Source organism: Pelmatolapia mariae, linkage group LG7, assembly GCF_036321145.2.
Source record: "Pelmatolapia mariae isolate MD_Pm_ZW linkage group LG7, Pm_UMD_F_2, whole genome shotgun sequence".
NCBI lineage: Eukaryota > Metazoa > Chordata > Actinopteri > Cichliformes > Cichlidae > Pelmatolapia > Pelmatolapia mariae.
The window spans coordinates 52,594,027-52,613,252 of record NC_086233.1 but is presented as its reverse complement, the minus strand read 5'-3'; the positions used below and the strand labels follow the sequence as shown (position 1 = coordinate 52,613,252).

The window sequence follows — 19,226 nt, the reverse complement described above, 5'->3', positions numbered from 1 at the left end:
ACTGCAATCAAGCTTCATTCAACTACAGGTCACCTCTGATGAACAAAACAAAAAGTCTATGTATGTACCACAAACAAAGTTACAAAACTTTCAAAACATGCTTTTATTTATATTTATATTTTTTACATTTTAGATATGATGACACTTGAGACATCTACATTAAAACAATGCTAGAACAAAGCACTACCGGTACACCAAAAATCATACTATACAGACAAAATGAAACAATTTTGAACCTTGGTTTTAAACAACAACAACAACAAAAAGGGCTGAAATCTTGTGCCATTTCTTTAACATTACAGTAGCACCAGTATACATACTGACAGTGACTGTCAGGGTATACATACACTTGTGATGACTTTCATGTGTATATTCACTGGGGTGTAATGACTCTTCTTTAACATAGTTTGTTGTATGCGTAATGCTGAGGTTTTACTAAGTGCAAAATTTCTCCACTTTGTCCTTTGGTATGTGCATGATCAAGGCAGAATGCTACGTACCAGATCAGCTTAAATGCAGTTGTAGAAAACAATCTTGTAACCAATGGTACTTGGTCAATGGTCATTTCACCAGATGACTTGTCAAAAAAAAATCAAGGATTGCAAAAGGCAAAGATAAAAACTGGCTTGCGAAAACAACCGTGTTTCTCAGTTTAGGCTTCATGAGAGGGAATGGTTAAGCGTTACTTCCCCTTTGAGTTCTGCTGAAGGCAGGACGATGCAATAAGAATAGCATCTGGCTGTTTGTTCTCCACCATTGGCAAGGTACGAGAAGAAGGGGTTTACGGTAAGCAAGGTGCAAAAACATAAAGCCAAAACCACAGTGTATGTGTGTGTGAGGGGCAAGGGGAGGAGTCAGACCGTGCTTTCACAAATTATTCAGTTCCATTAGAGTCTGGTCCAGCATCTGGTGCATTTCGAGGTTCTCTTCTTTAGCTTGTGATACTTTCTCTGTTAGAACAATCAAAATGAAAACATTTTAATGTCACACAAGCGCACACAAGTGAGTCAGCTGGTTAGCTTGTATTAATAATCAAGCTGGCTACATTGTTCAGGTCAGTTGGTAAATCTGAGTGCTTTTTAACCCGACCTGCACAGCACTGACAGCAAACAAGAGAAACACACAGAATAGCAAGCGGTCATGCAGATTACAAATACACTGCAACTGATACAGAACACACAGTAACAGTATACAGGTAGATTATTGTAGTGTTGGTTATAACAGTTTATTAATGCCAAACTAAAGGTTAGAAAATGATATGTAATTAAAGATAATCCCTGATTTTTACGGTTTCAAATACACTTCCACCAACAGCGACACAGACACATCGAGCAGCACAGGCATCGTACTCGGGCAATGCAAACGGAAGAGCTTTGGATCTTACGCTGGGTCCGATTGTCATACACACACCGAAAGCAAAACCGCAGTGAACGGATCAAATTCATGAACAAGTTAGTCCTCATTCAAGGCCACACGAAGTTCATTAGAGAGAAGGCGGTTTTTCTCAAGTTGATGGTAGAGGCGATCTTTGCAGTCAGAAAGCAAGTTGAAAAAACAGAGAGAATAGGAAATCAGAGGAAAACAGGAAGAGAGAAAGTGGAATACCCTTTGACATCTACCTTCTCTAGAAAGGAGCGCTGAGAGATTGGTTTAATCTTTGTAAAAGGTCTAAATAGCCATAATAATAAATGATATTACAAAATGAAGTATTTTGATGGTTCCTGCTTTTTCTTTTTGTCTGCAAGAGGCGAGCCAGGGCTGTGCATAGAATAAGAAACAGAAGATAGAGCATTGTGACAAAAAAAGAACCAAAGATCTAAATCCTAAAATGGAATCATTTAAGTTGAAAAATGAAGAAACAGAAAAATAAATCATGAATTCAATCACTATCTCTGTTTTGATTATTCACTCAGTTTCCTGTAAGTATCATTAATGTGGCTGCTAAACCTCAGCCAGTCTTTAGGCCAAATTTGGTTTCATGTAAAAAAAAAAAACAGTTTAAAGATGTAGCTCAACATTTTTGGCTGTTCAGGTTTTAATTATGAAGTTCCAGATTGCTTTCAGCAGAAAACTGCTCACCCCTGCTAATCTTTATCTCTCACAATTTATGGCAATGACTTTAATAAAAAGACTCAGAATGTGTCATGGTGTATTTATTTAAATATATGACAAGATACCATATATCATACAAAGCCTGTTTGTCATAATCACTGATGTAAGTCAGTTTCATCCAATATTTCATCGTCAGATGAGGTTCCACAACTCTTACATACTGTTCTGCACGCCAACCATTACTCTACGTTGCCACAGTCTTGCTGATAACAGCCCAACACCAATTACCACCAGCTCGTACATCCTTCCTGCCAATTACTCCCGTCACAATACTACATGTTCAAAAGTGCTTGCATGCATCAGTCAACTAGACTCAGCTTTCAGTCAAGTATCTACAGATGCTGGAGGTTTCTGGAGCTTTCAGTATTGCTGTGATATTCCTATTATATCAGCTTCACAGAAAAGAAAAGAAAAACTTTGGAGGAAGAAGAAAATGAACATCGACTGAAATCCATAAAACTACACGAAGGAAGAGTGAAGACCTAGTGGTTTGTTGAGATGCAAGAAAAGAAAAAAAAAGAAAATGATTCAATAACATAACTTAAAATCAAGGCTTCCTGGTTTTATTAGAGCCAGTGAAAAATAAATATGAATGAAAAATAAAAAGGACAGAGAAAAGAGATACAGCTTTACATAGAAGGAAGGACGTTTATTTTTTTTACACAATGCAGAAAGATTCTAGGATTCTGTACAAGTGATGGGATGCAAGTAATGTTGACATGAAGACATGAGGAGGAAAGGGAAGCAAAGACAGAGAGGGAAGGGGAAAAAAAATGGAGAAAAGGCTGGAGAGAGCAGACAGATGCTGCTCAGCCGGCAGGAGGCGTCTTTGATGAGGTGTAAACAATTTATCTGTGTGGAAGAGAAGAAGTAGAGTGAACCTGGGGGGAGCAGGAGGGGGACCTACGGAAATGTAAAATGCCAACCAAAATACACCAGAGACACGGGAGTCACGGCAGGGCACCACAAAAACCACAATGCACAGTGTAAATGCATCCTGTGCATGAAAAACACTTGCAAACACACACACACACTAAAGGGTTGGGGCAAGTCCTTCCTGTGATTACATCAACACCTTCCTGCTACATCATGAGGTGCAGCGCTCAACTGACAGACAGTTGTGGCTCTCATCTTTACACACTGGGAATTTTACTTAGGAAAAACTGTGGGCTCAGCCACACTGGTGCTAAGCTATGGCCGCTTCTCCTCACCTGGTATATTGACATAGCAAAGGAGGGTATCACAAACACATGTGTGGGCCTTTCTTCTCAACGGAAGTAGACCATATTAGTAGAAATGGGGACACTACATATAACCATGAGGATCAGCATGTAAACCAGTTTCAGGGAAAAAAAAATCATTATTGCAGTTTTTGTCAATCAACAGCTTGCATGCATTGCTTAAGAAGTGAAAATGTCCAAAGATATTACAATGGGCATTTGAACATAAACTCATAAAAGAATCTAAATATTAACATGCTGCGTTCTGTTCATGCATGACATGACTTCATTCGTTTTTTCTGTACTCTCAAACGTCAAAGATACTGACACAAAAGGCATACAGTATCATCATAAGGACACAATTAAAGACAGGATTATCTATTACAGGAGCAGCTCAAGTACAGAGGCAACAAATTTCTGTTTTAAGACTTGAAATTTATAGACTATATATAAAAAAGGAATTTTAGTATAGATGAGATGTTTAGTTCTAGTGAACATGTAAAATAATAAATGAGGGAGACAAAAGAGGTGAGGCATTTGATGTGTAGGTAACACAGGTGCAGGCCAGAGGCGAGAGAGGGGGCATGATGGTGGAAACAAGCAGGTACGGCAAGTAGAAAAATTACATGGAAGTCATGTCGTTGAGGGCGTGGTCCAGCTCCTCGCTGATGGCCTTGTACTTCAGTTTCTGGGCATACAACTCATCTATTGGTGGGCCAGGAGTGAAAGGTGCATGTTGGGGGTGGGGTGGGAGGTAGGGCGGTGATTGAAAGCAAAAGGTGGAGGAGGAACATGACACAAGGAGGTGGAAGGTGAAGCATCCAGACCATTTGCAGGACAGGGAAGGGAAAAAAACATGGAGAGAGGACAGAAAAACGAGGGGGGAAAAAGGAAACAAAGTTACACCAGAAAGACAGAGTGGATGTGCAGCAGATCTAAGGTTAGATTCTTCAGCACCATTGAGAAATGGGCTGTATTTCACTGCAATGTGGTGCTTATAAGACTAAATCAACACCTAAGCCTGATATCGCTGCTTAACTTTAAAACCACCCTTTCCTACCTGGAACTGAAAAAAGCAACCAACTAAATGTAATAGTGAAAGGATAAGAAGTACCAAAATAGAAATAAGATGCTGTCTGAAAAAAAGAGAAGATGAAGCAGGATAGAGTTCAAAAAGAAATGTGAAAAAGGGACCTAGGAGATTTTTTGAAACACTTACCCAAAACACTTCCAATGATACAATAAACATTGCAAAAATAATCATAGTAGCATTCTGGGTTTGGAGGCAGAAAAGCAAGCAAACAAAAAACCCCAAAAAGCATACCTTCCAGGTCATCAATGGTCTTCTCAAGCTTGGCTACTGATCTCTCAGCGAACTCAGCACGAGTCTCAGCCTGCATTACAGAGACAGATTCAGAAGTCAGTCCAACACTTGATGTGGAAACTTGTGTAAATTATCCTGGTGTGAGCCTAAAACACCAGATGGGGCATTGTGAAACTGTACCTCCTTCAGCTTGTCAGTGAGGACCTTGATCTCCTCCTCATACTTGTCCTCCTTCTGTGAGTACTGTGGGTCAAAAACAACAACAGCAATAAGGAACCGTAAACGTGTGCGTAGAGTTAAATATTTTCACTGCATTTATAGAAATGAGTTTTAAAAAAAAAACAGAAGTGAAGAGGCTCTTCTGCGCCCCATCCATCAAGTCTGCAGGGGAGCTGCAAGGGTTTGACAGCATGCAGTCGCCCGGAAGGGTGGCACTTACCTTCTCAGCCTGTGCCTCCAGTGACTTCAGGTTGTTGGTCACAGTTTTCAACTCTTCCTCAAGTTCAGAGCATTTGCTGGTGTTTTAAGGGGTAAAGTTGCCAAGGACGAGTAGGAAAAAGGACGGAGACGACGATGGACAGATCCGGAGGTAGACACAAATAAAAAGGTGGAGGGAAAAAGAAGGAAAGAGGGGGAGAGGAAACAAAATAATAAATAAAAACTACAGGGTTTTAACAAGGAGGGAACGCCAAGTACCTCAAAAGTGCCTTAACAGAGCAGGAATGTGAGAAAAGGAACGTCAATCTTGAATTCACACACAGTAGCAGTGTTTTTATCTGTTTGGATTGAAATATCATGCTTTTCTGTGGTGTTATTCTTGCACAGCCCCTGCCATGTTAGGCATGAAACAGTCTAATTACACTTGGAAATAAAGAGCACAATAAAGGAGAGGAGCAAGCACAGCAAGCAAAGCAGTGAGAAGAGCCACTCAGAGATACAAGTGTGTTATGCTTTCTGTTTGCAGTACCTGTACGACTGTGGAGTCTAGTGATTTCATGCTTTGCTCCAAAACCCTTAGCTCATCCTCCACTCTTCGAGCACGCCTGTTAGTGGGTGTGGCGCGCATGTGCAAGCCAAAACCATTCAAACCACGAGGGGCATGCAAATAATCAGCACATACAGTAAGAACACAGGGCACACTGTTCAAATGGAAACAACTACTAGACTTTTAAGTGTTAGCGCTCGAAGCTTCCTGAGTATTTCAATTCCAGCATACGTGCAAGTTTAAGCAAAGATTTTGTGTGTGGAAAAAAAAAAGGCAAAAGGACTTACCCTTCTGACAGCTCAGCGCGCTCCTCTGTACGCTCCAGATCACCCTCAATGATGACCAGTTTACGGGCAACCTTTTGGTGTAGCACAACAAAGTTTTTAGAAACAACAACCACGAAATGACCGTGAGACAGTTAGCACTGGGTTACATCCAGCCCAGAGTGTTTCACCTGCTTACGATTATCCTTACAACTCCAATTCTGGTGAATTATAAACAAGGTTTAAAAGCTACAGGACATATTACAAACTTTCCAGTGAAAATTCAAGTGTTATAACTAGGTTAAAACAAGTTCAACAGAATGAAGAGATCAGAGTTGTTATAACTGAATTAATGTCTGTTGCAGAGCTATCCATTTCAAAGCTAAATGCTTAAAAAACTCGCCTCCTCATATTTGCGGTCAGCCTCCTCAGCGATGTGTTTGGCCTCTTTCAGCTGGATCTCCTGCAGCTCCATCTTCTCCTCGTCCTTCATGGCCCTGTTCTCAATGACCTTCATGCCTCTGTGTGCGGGAACAGTCAAAGAATGTTAAGAATTAAGTGGTGAGACCTGACAGACTTCCTGCAGTTCTCCCTGAGGACCCATATGTGGTTAAATAGTAGTGCTGGCAAGTAAATCTTTAATGTGCTCCTAAGGTGAATGCTTAAATGTTTTCCGATATTAAAAAAGGGCAGAAGCACTTCTACAAAGGAGTGGAAACATGGTCACATGGCCTGTTTACCTCACTGTCTGAGCCTGAGCTGCCTTGCAAAACTCACCTCTCACTCTCATCAGCAGCCTTCTCAGCCTCCTCCAGCTTGGTCAGAGCAGTGGCCAGACGCTCCTGAGCACGATCCAACTCCTCCTCAACCAGCTGGATACGTCTGTTAAGGGAAGCGACCTCTCCCTCAGCCTAAGGAAAGAAGAAACGGCATGTCGGGAGATTGTTTTTGCGGGGATGCTCAACAAATCAGTCACATATAGCACAACAAGAAAGTCGGTCCAAAGAAAGCAACCGGTGAATGTCTTTGTTTATTTGAGTAGGTGTCGCCACCATTGTTTTTATGCCCACTGAGAGAGTGTAATCGTGGTTGTTCTGAATGTTATCTGTGAGCCACCTGTTGGGAAAAGCCCTCCCACCAGGCCTACTCCTCATTGACTATGTATAATGATAATTTCCCCAAACTAACATAAGGCTGAATGCCGCGCCTCATTACTGAGCTCCCCTGAGAGGACATTAACAAGGCTCAAGTCAAAAGGGCCTGGCACAATTAATGAATTCTGAAAATGACTGCTTGCATTGTACAGCTACAAAGTAGGCTCCCTCGGGGTTGGAACATTTAAGTGTAATTTATCTGGTCATCAGTGTAAGCTATGGAGTCAGTGTTAAATGAGGTGGTATCTTTGCAGAAAAGCTGATATACATGAGTACACATTGAAAAAAAAAGGTGGGTCTTTTTACGATTATTCAAACGTGTAGCTACTTCTGCTTTCTGACACTGCTCAGCAGGGATCAAGACCTGCACTGGTGTCACTGAAAAGCGGATACATTCGGCAGAAGCCTGCACACGAGGCAAAAGTCTTTTCAGAAGCTTTCCCCTGCAGCCTTAGGTTAAAGTGTGCAGCGCTGGGCCAGAGTGCACTGGATGTTTTTAAAGCATGATGAGGAAGTTTCTAAAGACCTATGAACCATTAGTGGTCACTACTATTTCTAATACATTATAGTTTGTCAACATTAATTACAAGCTGTTACACTAAGCCTGAGATTAACTCTGACTGGTGCGAGCCTGTGCACTAAGATTTATTTCCCGTATAGATAGCTGCCGCTATGTTCTGTTGCTCGTTGCTGTGAAACTATATTGTCCTTATAAGGGCAAGTCAAAGAGCATAAGCTGACAGAGCACACTGGCACCTTCAAATGTTGCCACAGTAGTAGTTTCCTGGTTGCTGAAAATACTTTATTCAAATGTGTGGCCTGGTCCTGGTTGGGCTGGAGCAATGAATTAAAGGATCGCAATATATATATATATATATATATATATATATATATATATATACATACTGTATATATATACTGTATTCCCAGTAAACCTGGGAAAGGACATGCAAGTGAACTCGTTTAAGGAGATGAGACAATACAATGACACAAAGTGCCACAGTTGCTGCTGAGCCAACAGGGCATCAGCGGCCTAACGTTGCCAATTAGAGGCGCTTATCCAGGAGCAGCAGGGTATCAAAGCTCAATCTGAGACTTGCGGTGGCACACGGAGAGCCAAGTAAAAGCTCAGCTTCCAGAACTGGGATGGGTCAAGAGCAATCCCGCTATCTCATTGTGTATCAATTCAAACTATGACCCTACATGAACTCTACACAAGTGCACAGGAAATGATACAGAGAGAGAGAGACAAAAAGGAGGCAATTGTGCGCTCGCAGGTAGGCTCTAGGCGCGGTAAACATGCTTACTTGTTCCCTGGCTTTCCTGTGCGCAAGCAACTCCTTCTGTAATCTCTCGGCTCTGTCTTCAGCACCGTCTGCCTGCTCTTGTAGGGATTTGATCTTTCGTTTCACTGCATCCAGCGATGTCACTCCTGCCATTGTTTATGTACCGTTGTATATATTTAGATATATAATATAAAAAGCAGGACTACACTTTTGCGCTGCAGCACAGTTTCCGAGAATTTCACCAGGAACGAGGTGACGTCCTTGGTTGTGCAGAGGGCTGCGTGAAGAGAGGCGAAAGAGTGCGCAAGCCTTCTGGAGACGCACTGTGCAGTGAATGTATTTACCAGGAAGTACGGTGATTTCAAAAGAAGCATGAAAAAATAACCGGTATCCTGCGGGGTTGTGCAAAACTTTAGACCGCGATAACATGCTGCACTGCCACTGTAAAATAATAAAATGTAATAAAATGTAAAAGATACAAAATACCAATGCCGTTTAATGACGTGAACACACCCAGACCCACACACAACGGAGCGTACTCGTAGCGTACACTGTGTTACAGCCCCCTCTGCGGGTCAGCCGCGAGCAGTACATACGTGGCAGTTAAATGTTTTGGAGAGTGCAGGACATTCAATAAGTCTTCACTGGCTACAGTAATTACAGGCTGCCTTTGAAACTTTGCAAATATCACGGAACAACCAATCCTAAAATATGTAAGGGAAAAACAAGTCCATAAAACACAAGTAGTAGTTAAAGTTACTCGAACAACCCACAAACTATCTGGTAAATATCTTTTTCTTTTTTTTTTTTTTTTGGGGGGGGGGGGGGGGGGGGGGGGGCACAATATGCTTTCTATAGGGAATGAAATGTCCAATCAAATACGAGCTGAGAAGACTCAATTGACTTTTGACCCACTTTGGCCTAACCACCCACCCACCCCCTGCTTTGAGATCCAATTAAAAGATTATTACAGCTTGTTTCCCCTCTGCAACCGGATTCGTCTGATTGAGTTTTATAAGCAAACGTCTCTATCTGCCGAACTTGATGTTGGCCGTCACCTCTTGTCATTCGAGGGACCCCTGTCGTAAAATCTTTATGAGGCCATTAAGATGACAAAATCTGAATTCTTTACATAATTTATTTTATTTATTTATTTATTTTTGTCACGCATTTATTACCAAGGGGATAAAACATTGGGGCAACAAAACATTTTCATCTTCTTCTTTTTTAAAGAACTGTTTATTCAATCGGAAAAAAAATGCTGCAACTTTCTTTTCCTTTCTTTTTTTCTTTGTAATTTGTGTGCTGCCCAAGACTTTTTGATAGGGATCCGTTTTTTCCTTTGGTCAGCAAAGAGCGCAGCACGCAGATGTGAGCTCTATCTTGACCATATAAAGCAGTGGGCTATATTTATCTAGGCGCTTGAGCTTTTTGGGAAGGCTGTGCGTTCAGTCTGCTTGACTTATCGCTCTGAAAAGACCTAAAAGGCGGAGATCACGGTCCACAAACATGAGAGATTGTTACAAATTTGTACAGAAATACCGACAAGGCTCCAGGGGAGGATGAACTGAGTTTAGAAATAGATGTTTTGAAAGTGCTATATTTGAACAATTAAACCGACTTCGTTTGGACTGTGATTGTGCGTGTGACAATTCAAGAAGCGACAGTTCCAACTACGGGTCTAAATGGTTGATTAAAAACAAGCAAACAAACAAATAAAAGTTTGTAGTGAATCAGCTTTGGGGAAAAACCCATCCACAGATTGGAGCAGTGGTGGTGAACTGTCGCTTCCCTCAGAGGTGGCAGAATGAAGATGTGGGGTAGCGTGTAGGAATGGTGCCACTGTAAATCCCTTCCTTACTTACATCGGTGGCTTTCTTCTCAGCCAGCTCAAGTTTTTCCTGGGCATCTTTAAGAGCCTCGGAGTACTTGTCCAACTCATCCTCAGTTCCCTTCAGTTTCTTCTGCAGAGCTACCAAATCGTCCTCAAGCTGAGTTTCAGTGCAGGACAGTTTCAGGGGTGATCAGCGGAGGGTCGGAGTTGCGTGAGCGCGCACAGGCGCAAAAGCGCATACACACAGAGAAGAGAGAGAGAGAGGGGACAGCACACGGGAAAGAAAGAGACGGGAGAAAAGTTAGGGAAGCCCATGCAATTCAGGATCAGATACCTTAGTGGCGACCTCCTCAGCAGTCAGCAGCTTTTCTTCAGCTGTTTGGAACTCCTCAAGCACTTTATCTCTTTCGTCCTCAGTTACACGCAATTTCTTTTCCATCTCTCTTATATCGTCCTCTAACTTCACATGCATATGAACAAATTATACAGTTAAACATAATATAACAGAAACATGCAGTTTTCAACGATCAAGCGACATTTCTCTTAAATTGACTTATTCAAAAATGATTTCTGGGTTATATGGTTTATGGGTTACATCAACAGTTGCTAAAACAGTGGAGAGATGATTTTTTAACATTCTTCAAAAATGACATTAAAAATGCAAAAAAAAAAAAAATGTTTAAAGGATGGATTATTCTTAATTTTAATCCTTAACTGGGATTATCCATGAAAATAATTAATCCGTTTTAAGGAGGCGGTCCATTTAAACTGGTATTCCTGCATTTTTACTGCATCTTTCGGGTTTTCCCACAAAAGGAAGAAGGAAAAAAAACAGCCGACCTGTTTGCTTCTGTCCTCTGCTGCTTTCTTGTCTGACTCGGCCTGCTCAGCTCTGTCCAAGGCATTCTCCTTGTCGAGCTTGAGCATCTGCATCTTCTTCTTAATGGCATCCATGGCTGCTTAGTGTTGTTCGGCGGCACCGACAAAACGTCCAACGGAAAACCAAGGATAGAGCTGGAGAGGGGCTGGGGCGTCTGTGCCTAACTGAACGCTAAGCTGGAGTGCAGGCTCTGCCTGACTTTGCACTGTCAAATATGTACTTTCAAGGTGGTGGTGGTGGGGGAGTGACTGGATTCCTTTGGACATCCAATACTTTTTGGGAGGAGGCGTGTGTGGGTGCTCCGGCGTTTTTTTAAGGATCTGCTTGGCTATTCGTTGCTCCCATACATTTGAGACGCCTTTATATGGGGTGTGACGAGTAGGTATGCTCCCACGGAAAGGGTTCCTGCCATTTAATGTCAGAGAAGATGCAGAAAAAGACTGTTCACCCATTTAAAAGCAACATGCAGCCCCTGTCTCTGAATTGAGTGGCCTCTGAGTTTGCTCACTTTCCCAAAGTTTCTGAAAGTTGGCATATGTTTAATTTACAAGGATATTATGCTTTCTGGTCTTATTTCACAGTGGCAGTGCCTTCCTGTTTTCCTGCGTCTCTTCTTGCTCTGGAAAAGCTGGGAGAGGGACCAGAGCCAGCTGCAGAACAAGCTTTTGTCACCGTGTAGTCTATGGTAGCTCTTTATCTCTGCCTGAGTGTGTTTGGCTGAGTGAGTGTAAGTTCGCTTGGAATATGCTGTAGTGGCTCTCTGTGATAAGAGATGCTTTTGGTTAGCCAAGCAAGCCCTAGAGGCATTGTTCACAGTCTAGAGGGCTCAACAGAGGGAAGTGTTTACCTGATAATGTATCGGATATCCCTCCTGTAAACCGTTGATGTGTCATTTGTCTGGCATCACAGCATCCTGGCAGCTAAGTCACTGATTGGCTTGTGATTTGTGAAATGTTTACTGTTTTAAAAACTAATGAAGAAGAAAATTTCACATCATATTGCATATTTATTACTAGCCTTACTAAATTTAAGCAATTATTATTCAATGCAATTATAACAATATGCCTAACCGAAATTATATCAAGTAATGATCCCTCTGCAGTAACTTAGTGAAAAGTCAAAGCACACTACTACGGTGACTGAGGACACTCCAAGTGTCTTTTAGTCTTCTCAAGGATATTTTTAGGATCGCCTTCTCTTCCATGCACCTGCCTTAGTCTGTAATATGGATCCAAGACACTGTGCCAAGAGTGGAAGGTCTAAAGGCATTAGATATGTCTCTTAAAATAATCCCTGTCTTGCTCAGGCTTTGGCCTGTTTTATAGAATATTGTTGCTATGCTTGGCAGACTGAATAAAGGAAATAATTACGTAATAAGAAGCAAATTATGATTTTTACAGTGCCAGAGAAAGATGAGACTTCTTATCCTATTGATTTATTTGTCTCTTTCCAATTGAGCCATTAGTGATTGTTTTTTTTGTTTTTTTGTTTGTTTTTTTTTTACATTTGACTGTCATGAGCCCTAAAAGAAAATGCATTTTGCTAATCTGGGGACAGCCTTTGTTTTCTAATTATTAATGGCAGTGAAAGACACTGTTTACAGAGTTTGTGTCTAACTGCTCTTCTCTCACACTAAAATCAAAGCTCTGGAAAGCTTTTCTCTATAAATAAGGGAGTCTGGGAGGTTGCTGCAGAGGTCTTTCCTGAGTCTTGCATGACTGACTTAGTAAATTAAGCCACTTCATTTATTTAATGCTTTGAGTGTTCAGTCCTTTTTTTGTTTGTTTGTTGCCATATCGTGCACAGTATTGTAAATGTTTCTGGTTACAATACCTATGCACAGTTTGCCATTTATGTTTTCAGTAATGTATAATTTATAGTGCACTGCTGGTTGTTCTTGATTTGGAATTCCATATTCATTATCTTGAACAGGATTTCCAGTTAAATGGCATGCTAGAGTTCCTGTAGCACCCCTGGAATGAAAATAAGCTCCTTTTATCATGTTTTACTGTAAATCGTTGGCACATTAAGAATGTCCCAGGGCCTAATATGTTTATTTTGAATGAAATCCAGATATTAGTGAAAACCTGCCGAGCTCCAAGTTGCATTCCACTGGAAAATTAAAGGTACTCTCACACAAGAGCCGAGCTGAAGGTAACACTTAAGTTTTCTTTCATTTTTACAAATGAGAAGGCAATAACAAACTCTTTCAATATTTGAGGCTTAAGGCATTTAAGAAAGCCACCACATGGAAAAAGTGTTTTTTTTTCAAGGCTGCAGGATGAAAAAAAAGAAAGAAAAAGAAAAGATCTAGACATGTAATTTTGAGCTCTTTGAAAGAAAAGAAAAAAACTCAGTCTCCGAAGCCCATTAAAGCTGCCAACCTTAAATAAGTCTAAGCCTACGTCGTACAATATGCAGCATTGAAGCTGGGATTTAAAGATAAATGCTTTCTTGGGACTTACTTGTTGGAACATTATAAATAACTTCACTCTTATTATGCAGTCTTCTCCCACAAAGCTTTGCCGCATCAGTAAAGAGTTTATTGTGTTGAAAACAGTAAACACTCATTTAAAGGCCACGAATATTCTTAACAATTATCCTTAGAGGTGGAAACAACTGAGGGGAACACAGTCAAGGAAGAATTCTGTCCTACTGTGGGTTGAAAACACAGACTTGCAATCAAACAACTGTTGCCTATTTTCTGGACAGATCTGGGATACTCTGTCATCTTGGAATTCTCCCCGTATCATGATTTGGTCTGCAGGAGGGGACAGCTGAGTGAGACAGGTGGGGCTATCGCCATTTTCAAATTCAAATCAGAAAAAACTTTTGTAGCTCACATGTTTATAAATAAGGGTTTAAAAAGGATGCCATACATAATCGAATTAGAGCATGTTAAACACATAAATATAGACGCAAAAAGGTCAAAAGCTGGTAGAAAGAAAGTCTTTCAATTACGGACCGTTTGTGATCCTCCCGAATTTAAATGACACAAAGCAGCCATTTGGAGCGCTTTGATGCCCATTATAATATTGTAACACTGTAATAGTTAATCTGTTAGTCCTACAGTGACAGCCCACTCTTTATGTGGAATGTCCGGTTCTCCTCAGCTGACACTCTGGGAGTAGCCGAGCTTTACTTGGCCGCTGTGCCTGAACCCATGTTTGCATAAGAGGACACTTGGGAGAGATATTTAGGGTCTAGTCGTGGCTTAAATGTTACTACATTAGAGAAAGGATCATTTTGCTTCTGTTCTGTTTATTGTGTTGTTTGCATTTACAAAGGTTATCGGATGCAAAGACTGGAAGTTCTTCCAGGAAAACACTTAAAAACTTTCCTGAGGTTTTGCCATATGCTTTGAAACCACAAGCCAACTTGTAAGTGATTATTTTCTAATGATGCACGGTATTACTGATTGCACCGATATACAGCAGTGAACGTTTCAAGGGCGGTTCTCCCTCCATGTTGAGTGCATGGCTGCTGAGTGAAGTACAGTGATTGCAGACCCCTCGTCAAATACCATCTTAAGGTTTCTGCAGACATCATCCAGATATATATAGAGAGAAAACTTCTTGGCCCTTTGGGATGGTACCCCCGTGATTAGATAGCTCCATGCAGGGGCATTTAGCATAGCAAAGACTGAGATGGGGTTCTGGGAGGGTGCAACTTAAGATGTAACCCAAGCCCAGCCCATGCCCTACTGATGATGGGTTTATCCACAGTAATGTTCCACTGACATATACTGGTAGTCGTAAGACTTGAACTGGTTTATTATTGAGCACAGGTGGACATCTAACCATGTGGACATCCAACCATGGCACAGAGACAGCTACAGTATTTAACTTGATGGATAGTTGCAATAAGGCTGTGACACTTTGATTCACACCGTTTTGTGTGGAGATAAATCTGTCATTAAGGGTGTAAATCACACTGGCGTGTTCCTTATTCTGTTTTAATCCCAGCAAACCTATTGTTTAAACGACAAACACTGAGAGTATAGTATGAGCTGATCAGAATTCACAGTTTTCACCAAAGGCAAATTCCTTAGGTGAAGGTCAACCTAATTCAGCTGCAGGTGTTCCACTGAAGATGGGTAGCTTTCTTCCAGTGCCAAGATTTTGCTACAGCACAAGTAGCTGCTGTTAAAAGAAAGGATCTGTCATCCCACAGGCTGTGGAAAAAAATCCTCTTACAGTCCACGAATAAGACACAAACCTTTCAGTTTTATAAAAAAACACATATGTCTATGATGCTCCCTGGGAGTCCTGAAATGAATTTCTAAATGCATTTTTGAAATTCATAATCGGTCAAAGCTGAGATTTAAAGCTCATTTTTCAAGTTCGCAGGAAAGCCTCTGTGACAATACGAAAGCCACAACAAGTTATTGAGAAAAAACAAGCTGAGCTATGGAGAAAAATTCCAAAAGTTAACACGTTCAGTAGAGCAAACACAAATGTGGGTAAAAGTCATAATGGAGAAATATTTGTGGCCTCGGCAGGGCGCCTCCCAGACAGTTTGTTTGTGTTCTTCCCCTCTTAGAGGGGGGACACACAGAGAGGGAAGATTGTAAGCCATATCTGATGCTGCTCAGTCAGCTTAGACTAGAAGCGGGTGGGGTTGGCATCTGTGGGGAACTGTCACGATTCATTTCACACTTATGTGGGATGCCATGCCTCAATCCTAGTGTAAAATCAAATTCTCAAAAGCCAAGAAATGTCAAGGCACGAATAGTGAAAGGAAAAACAAAACAAAACATTGATTTGTCAGACATTCAGCTTCACGAATATGTCTCCAGCAAAATCACATTTTTTGGCCTTTGTGTTTATTTGTACACAGAAGGGCGAGTCAAGCCGGAAGTGCAGTGAACTGTTGTTTACAGGCAGCTTCGACTTCTCCCGGTTCCAGATAAGGATTCCAAAAATTTACTCTTGGTGGATTTAAAGCTGTTAAAACATCTTCCTAAACCTCTTTCCTGTGTCTTTTTCTATCATTAACTTAAATGCCCGTCTATTGCTTTGTGCTTGCTGACGTACTCACCCAATTATTGTCGCATTGTACATCTGAGTTCGCAGCTGCCAAATATCTCGAGGATAGCTCTATTCAAATATTTGCCTTCAATCTTTTACCCTTCGTGTCACAGGGCTAGAAGTTTCCGTGTTTGCGCACGAAGGAAAAACCTTTCATATATGTGTCCATATATGGGCTCTCTGGTGTAAGTGAGGTAGACAGAGGAGAGGGCTAACTTGCGGGGGCTTTTTGTGAGGTCCAAAAGCATACTCGATATTTCTTTCCATTCCTTGGGGCTATAAAATGTCTTGGTATGCACTTCTAGCTCAGCCACTGTTCTCCCTGCCTGTCAGAGCTCTCTGGCACGGAGAGATGAAATGATGGCCAGAGGAGGAGGATGCTGAGATTCTGTTGTATTTCTGTGGTTTTGCTTGATGTATTCTAAATCACTTCATACAAACTTTTCTTAATGCATCCTCTCATGAGAATTCTTTTCGAGGGAGAGTAATTTTCCTCACTTACGACTGCCATGTCAGTAAGCAAAAGACTTTGCATGTTGTAAATCCAAAACAGGAGACGATGGTTCATATCATGTTTTCGTATGAGTTCCAGACTCCAAGCTGACTAAATGAAAGGGCCATAATGTGAAGTGTGTGTGAGAACCTCTGGTGATGAGACATTCCAGTGTGGTTCTGGCTGGCTGTTTGAACACACGCAGTGTGTTCACTGTGCCTGGGTCACAGTGGCCTCTCCGCAGCGAGAAATGCCACAGGAACCCACAGCTCTGCAGCACCTGCATTTTCATACCAAAGCCTGTCTTGTGGCCCCACGTTTGATCAGATGCCACGACAGTTTTCCCAGCAAAGCAACGACTCACCACACAGCTAGGGATCTAGATAAAACAGTTGTGCAAAGTCGGTCATAAAGCAGCTGAGCGGATAGACATGAAAATAAATAGACACTCATTTGGTGTGGTCTGCTTAGTTCCTGCCCTGGGGCCTTGGATGTCAGAGATAACAATGTACAGTACGATAAAAGGATCATTATGCTGAGGCTGCCTGAAGACACTCCCATCAAAAGAACAGGAAAGACTGGTGGTGGGAGGATCCCTTTATTAAATAAAAGCACCAGGACATGAATCTTGCTTCGTGAATTAGATGAATTAAATCGTACTTCAGTACAAATGCAGAAAATGTTATCAGCAAAATGTACTCAAATCACTGATACGTGCTTGTATGCGAACCTAATGGTTTATTTACACTGAAATTCACTTCATAAAAGGCAGAATTAAGCCAATGGACAGATGTGGGATCACTGGCATTTTTGTGTGTGTGGGGGGGGGGGGGGGGGGGGGCTCATCTAAGGCATGTTTTTTTTTTTTTTTTCTGCACAAACTACTTTTAGTGAGCCAGTCAGGTTTTGGAAGGCAGCAAAAGCAACCCTTTCCTTTTTCCAGGCCTGGGGGAAACAGATAAATTGCAATGAGAGTGCACATTTGTGAGCGCTTGTGGCTTCCCAGTGTGTTGGCTTAAGAAGCTGGCCTAAACCACTATATTTATAGGAATAGAGTCAAGTTAGCTGAGGTATCTAAATGCTATTCCCTTATGATTCCTAGCTTCCTAATCAATCACATTTTGACCTTTGTGCAATTAGCACATGTCCTTTACATGCTCTTAATGGCTTTGCTATTTTCATGCTGGAAAAAAGAAATCATCAACTGTTGCTTCAAGTGCATCTTCAAAACTGTTTTCATCAAAACCCCACAGAATCAAAGAAGTTACTGTCGAAAAGTCTCAATCAGAAAAATTGGAAATAGTTGTAACAAATTACTGAAGCATGTCTTTCCATGCATGGACATACATGGAAAGACAATACATAAGGCATATAAGGCAAGATTTAAAGTCAATATTTGGTTTAACCACCACCTTTATTCAGCACACCAAGGATTCTCTTAGTTATGCTTTTCTGTCATTTCTTTGAGTAGTCTTCAGGAGTAGCTCTCCAGGCTACTTGAAGGACATTCAAAAATCTTCTTTGGATATTGGCTGCCTTTTGTTCTGCCATCTGTCGAGATGGTCCCACGCTGCTGCAATAATGTTGAGGTTTGGGGTCTGGGGAGGCCAATCTACGACTGATAGTGTTCCACTGTGTGTTTCTATCCATGGTTTGCTTTTCCACAGGCAGTGCATTTAGGATTGTTTGCAGGTTGAAAAATGTTAATGAGATGCTCTCCAGATGGTATTGTATGGTGGATTAAAATCTGACGTTACTTTTCTGTGTTCATAATTCTACAATTCTTGGCAAGATCCCCAGTGCCACTGGCTGAAATGCAGCTCCAAACTATGACAGAGCCTCTGCTGTGTTTTACAGATGGCTGTAAACACTCACCATTGTGCCTTTCTCCTGAGTTTGGTATTTCTGTAGATTTGACCAAGAAAATGAGAACACTTGTGTTTTTATAACAGGCTGCTAGTAACAAAGAACCTGGAGATACAATTTAAAAGTTGTGCAGACACACATTGGTTCATCCCTTGAGTTAGGTGCATATTATGTGCTTGAATAGATCAGTGATAGGTCAGTGATAAGTGGGGTAACAAAAACAAACAAACAAACACCCCCCCCCCCCAAAAAAAAAAAAAAAATCAATCAAAAAAAAAAAAAAACCTCCTTTGCAATGATTGGATAAGAATAAGGACAAGCAGTCAGTGTCCAAAGAAAAACTTTGGAATACCTTCAGAAAGCCTGGAGAACTATTGTTTGTAACCACTTTTGTTGCTCCTTGAGAACAAAGTATGAAGGAATGAGGTTTGGCTCAAGACTTTTGCACAGTATTGTACATATTACTTTGGAGTAATATGTACATATGTATATGTACATATATATTATGTATATATGTTCTGTGTTCATAACAGGGGTGCCCCCAAGCCCCCTATGTCTATATCTATATGTATATATGTATATATATATATATATATATATATATATATATATGCAGGCAAGCTGGCAAACAAAAGCCAATAATAGAATGACACATTAAATGTAGGTTCTCACACCAAAATTGTGTGAAATTTGATGTCAGCGTTGAGAAAACCTCGCTGCGCAGAGAGTGTTTATTCAGCTTTAACACAGGGTGGGGAGGCCACAGGATTGAGTGAAGA

At 41.2% G+C, this 19,226-nt stretch overlaps 1 protein-coding gene across 19 annotated transcripts; it reads right to left on the bottom strand.

The window, feature by feature from the left end:
- Window positions 1-84: 84 nt before the first annotated feature.
- On the bottom strand, window positions 85-11,295 carry tpm1 (tropomyosin 1 (alpha)). 19 transcript variants are annotated; one of them, XR_010094393.1, is made up of 10 exons: window positions 11,019-11,292; window positions 10,210-10,335; window positions 6,682-6,815; window positions 6,308-6,425; window positions 5,929-5,999; window positions 5,096-5,171; window positions 4,837-4,899; window positions 4,657-4,726; window positions 1,385-1,526; window positions 85-950 (listed from the first exon to the last, which is right to left on the bottom strand). XR_010094393.1 is itself a non-coding variant. In XM_063479666.1 (10 exons), exons 1-10 carry the CDS (start codon window positions 11,130-11,132, stop codon window positions 868-870), a joined length of 981 nt encoding a protein of 326 aa, XP_063335736.1. In that variant the 5' UTR covers window positions 11,133-11,290; the 3' UTR covers window positions 87-867. The 19 variants fall into 19 exon arrangements, 16 of the variants coding, with proteins under 16 accessions (XP_063335736.1, XP_063335729.1, XP_063335735.1 ...); XR_010094392.1 differs by lacking the exon at window positions 10,210-10,335 and adding an exon at window positions 10,513-10,638 and having other exon boundaries at window positions 11,019-11,290; XM_063479666.1 differs by lacking the exon at window positions 1,385-1,526 and adding an exon at window positions 10,513-10,638 and having other exon boundaries at window positions 87-950; window positions 11,019-11,290.
- Window positions 11,296-19,226: the final 7,931 nt, after the last annotated feature.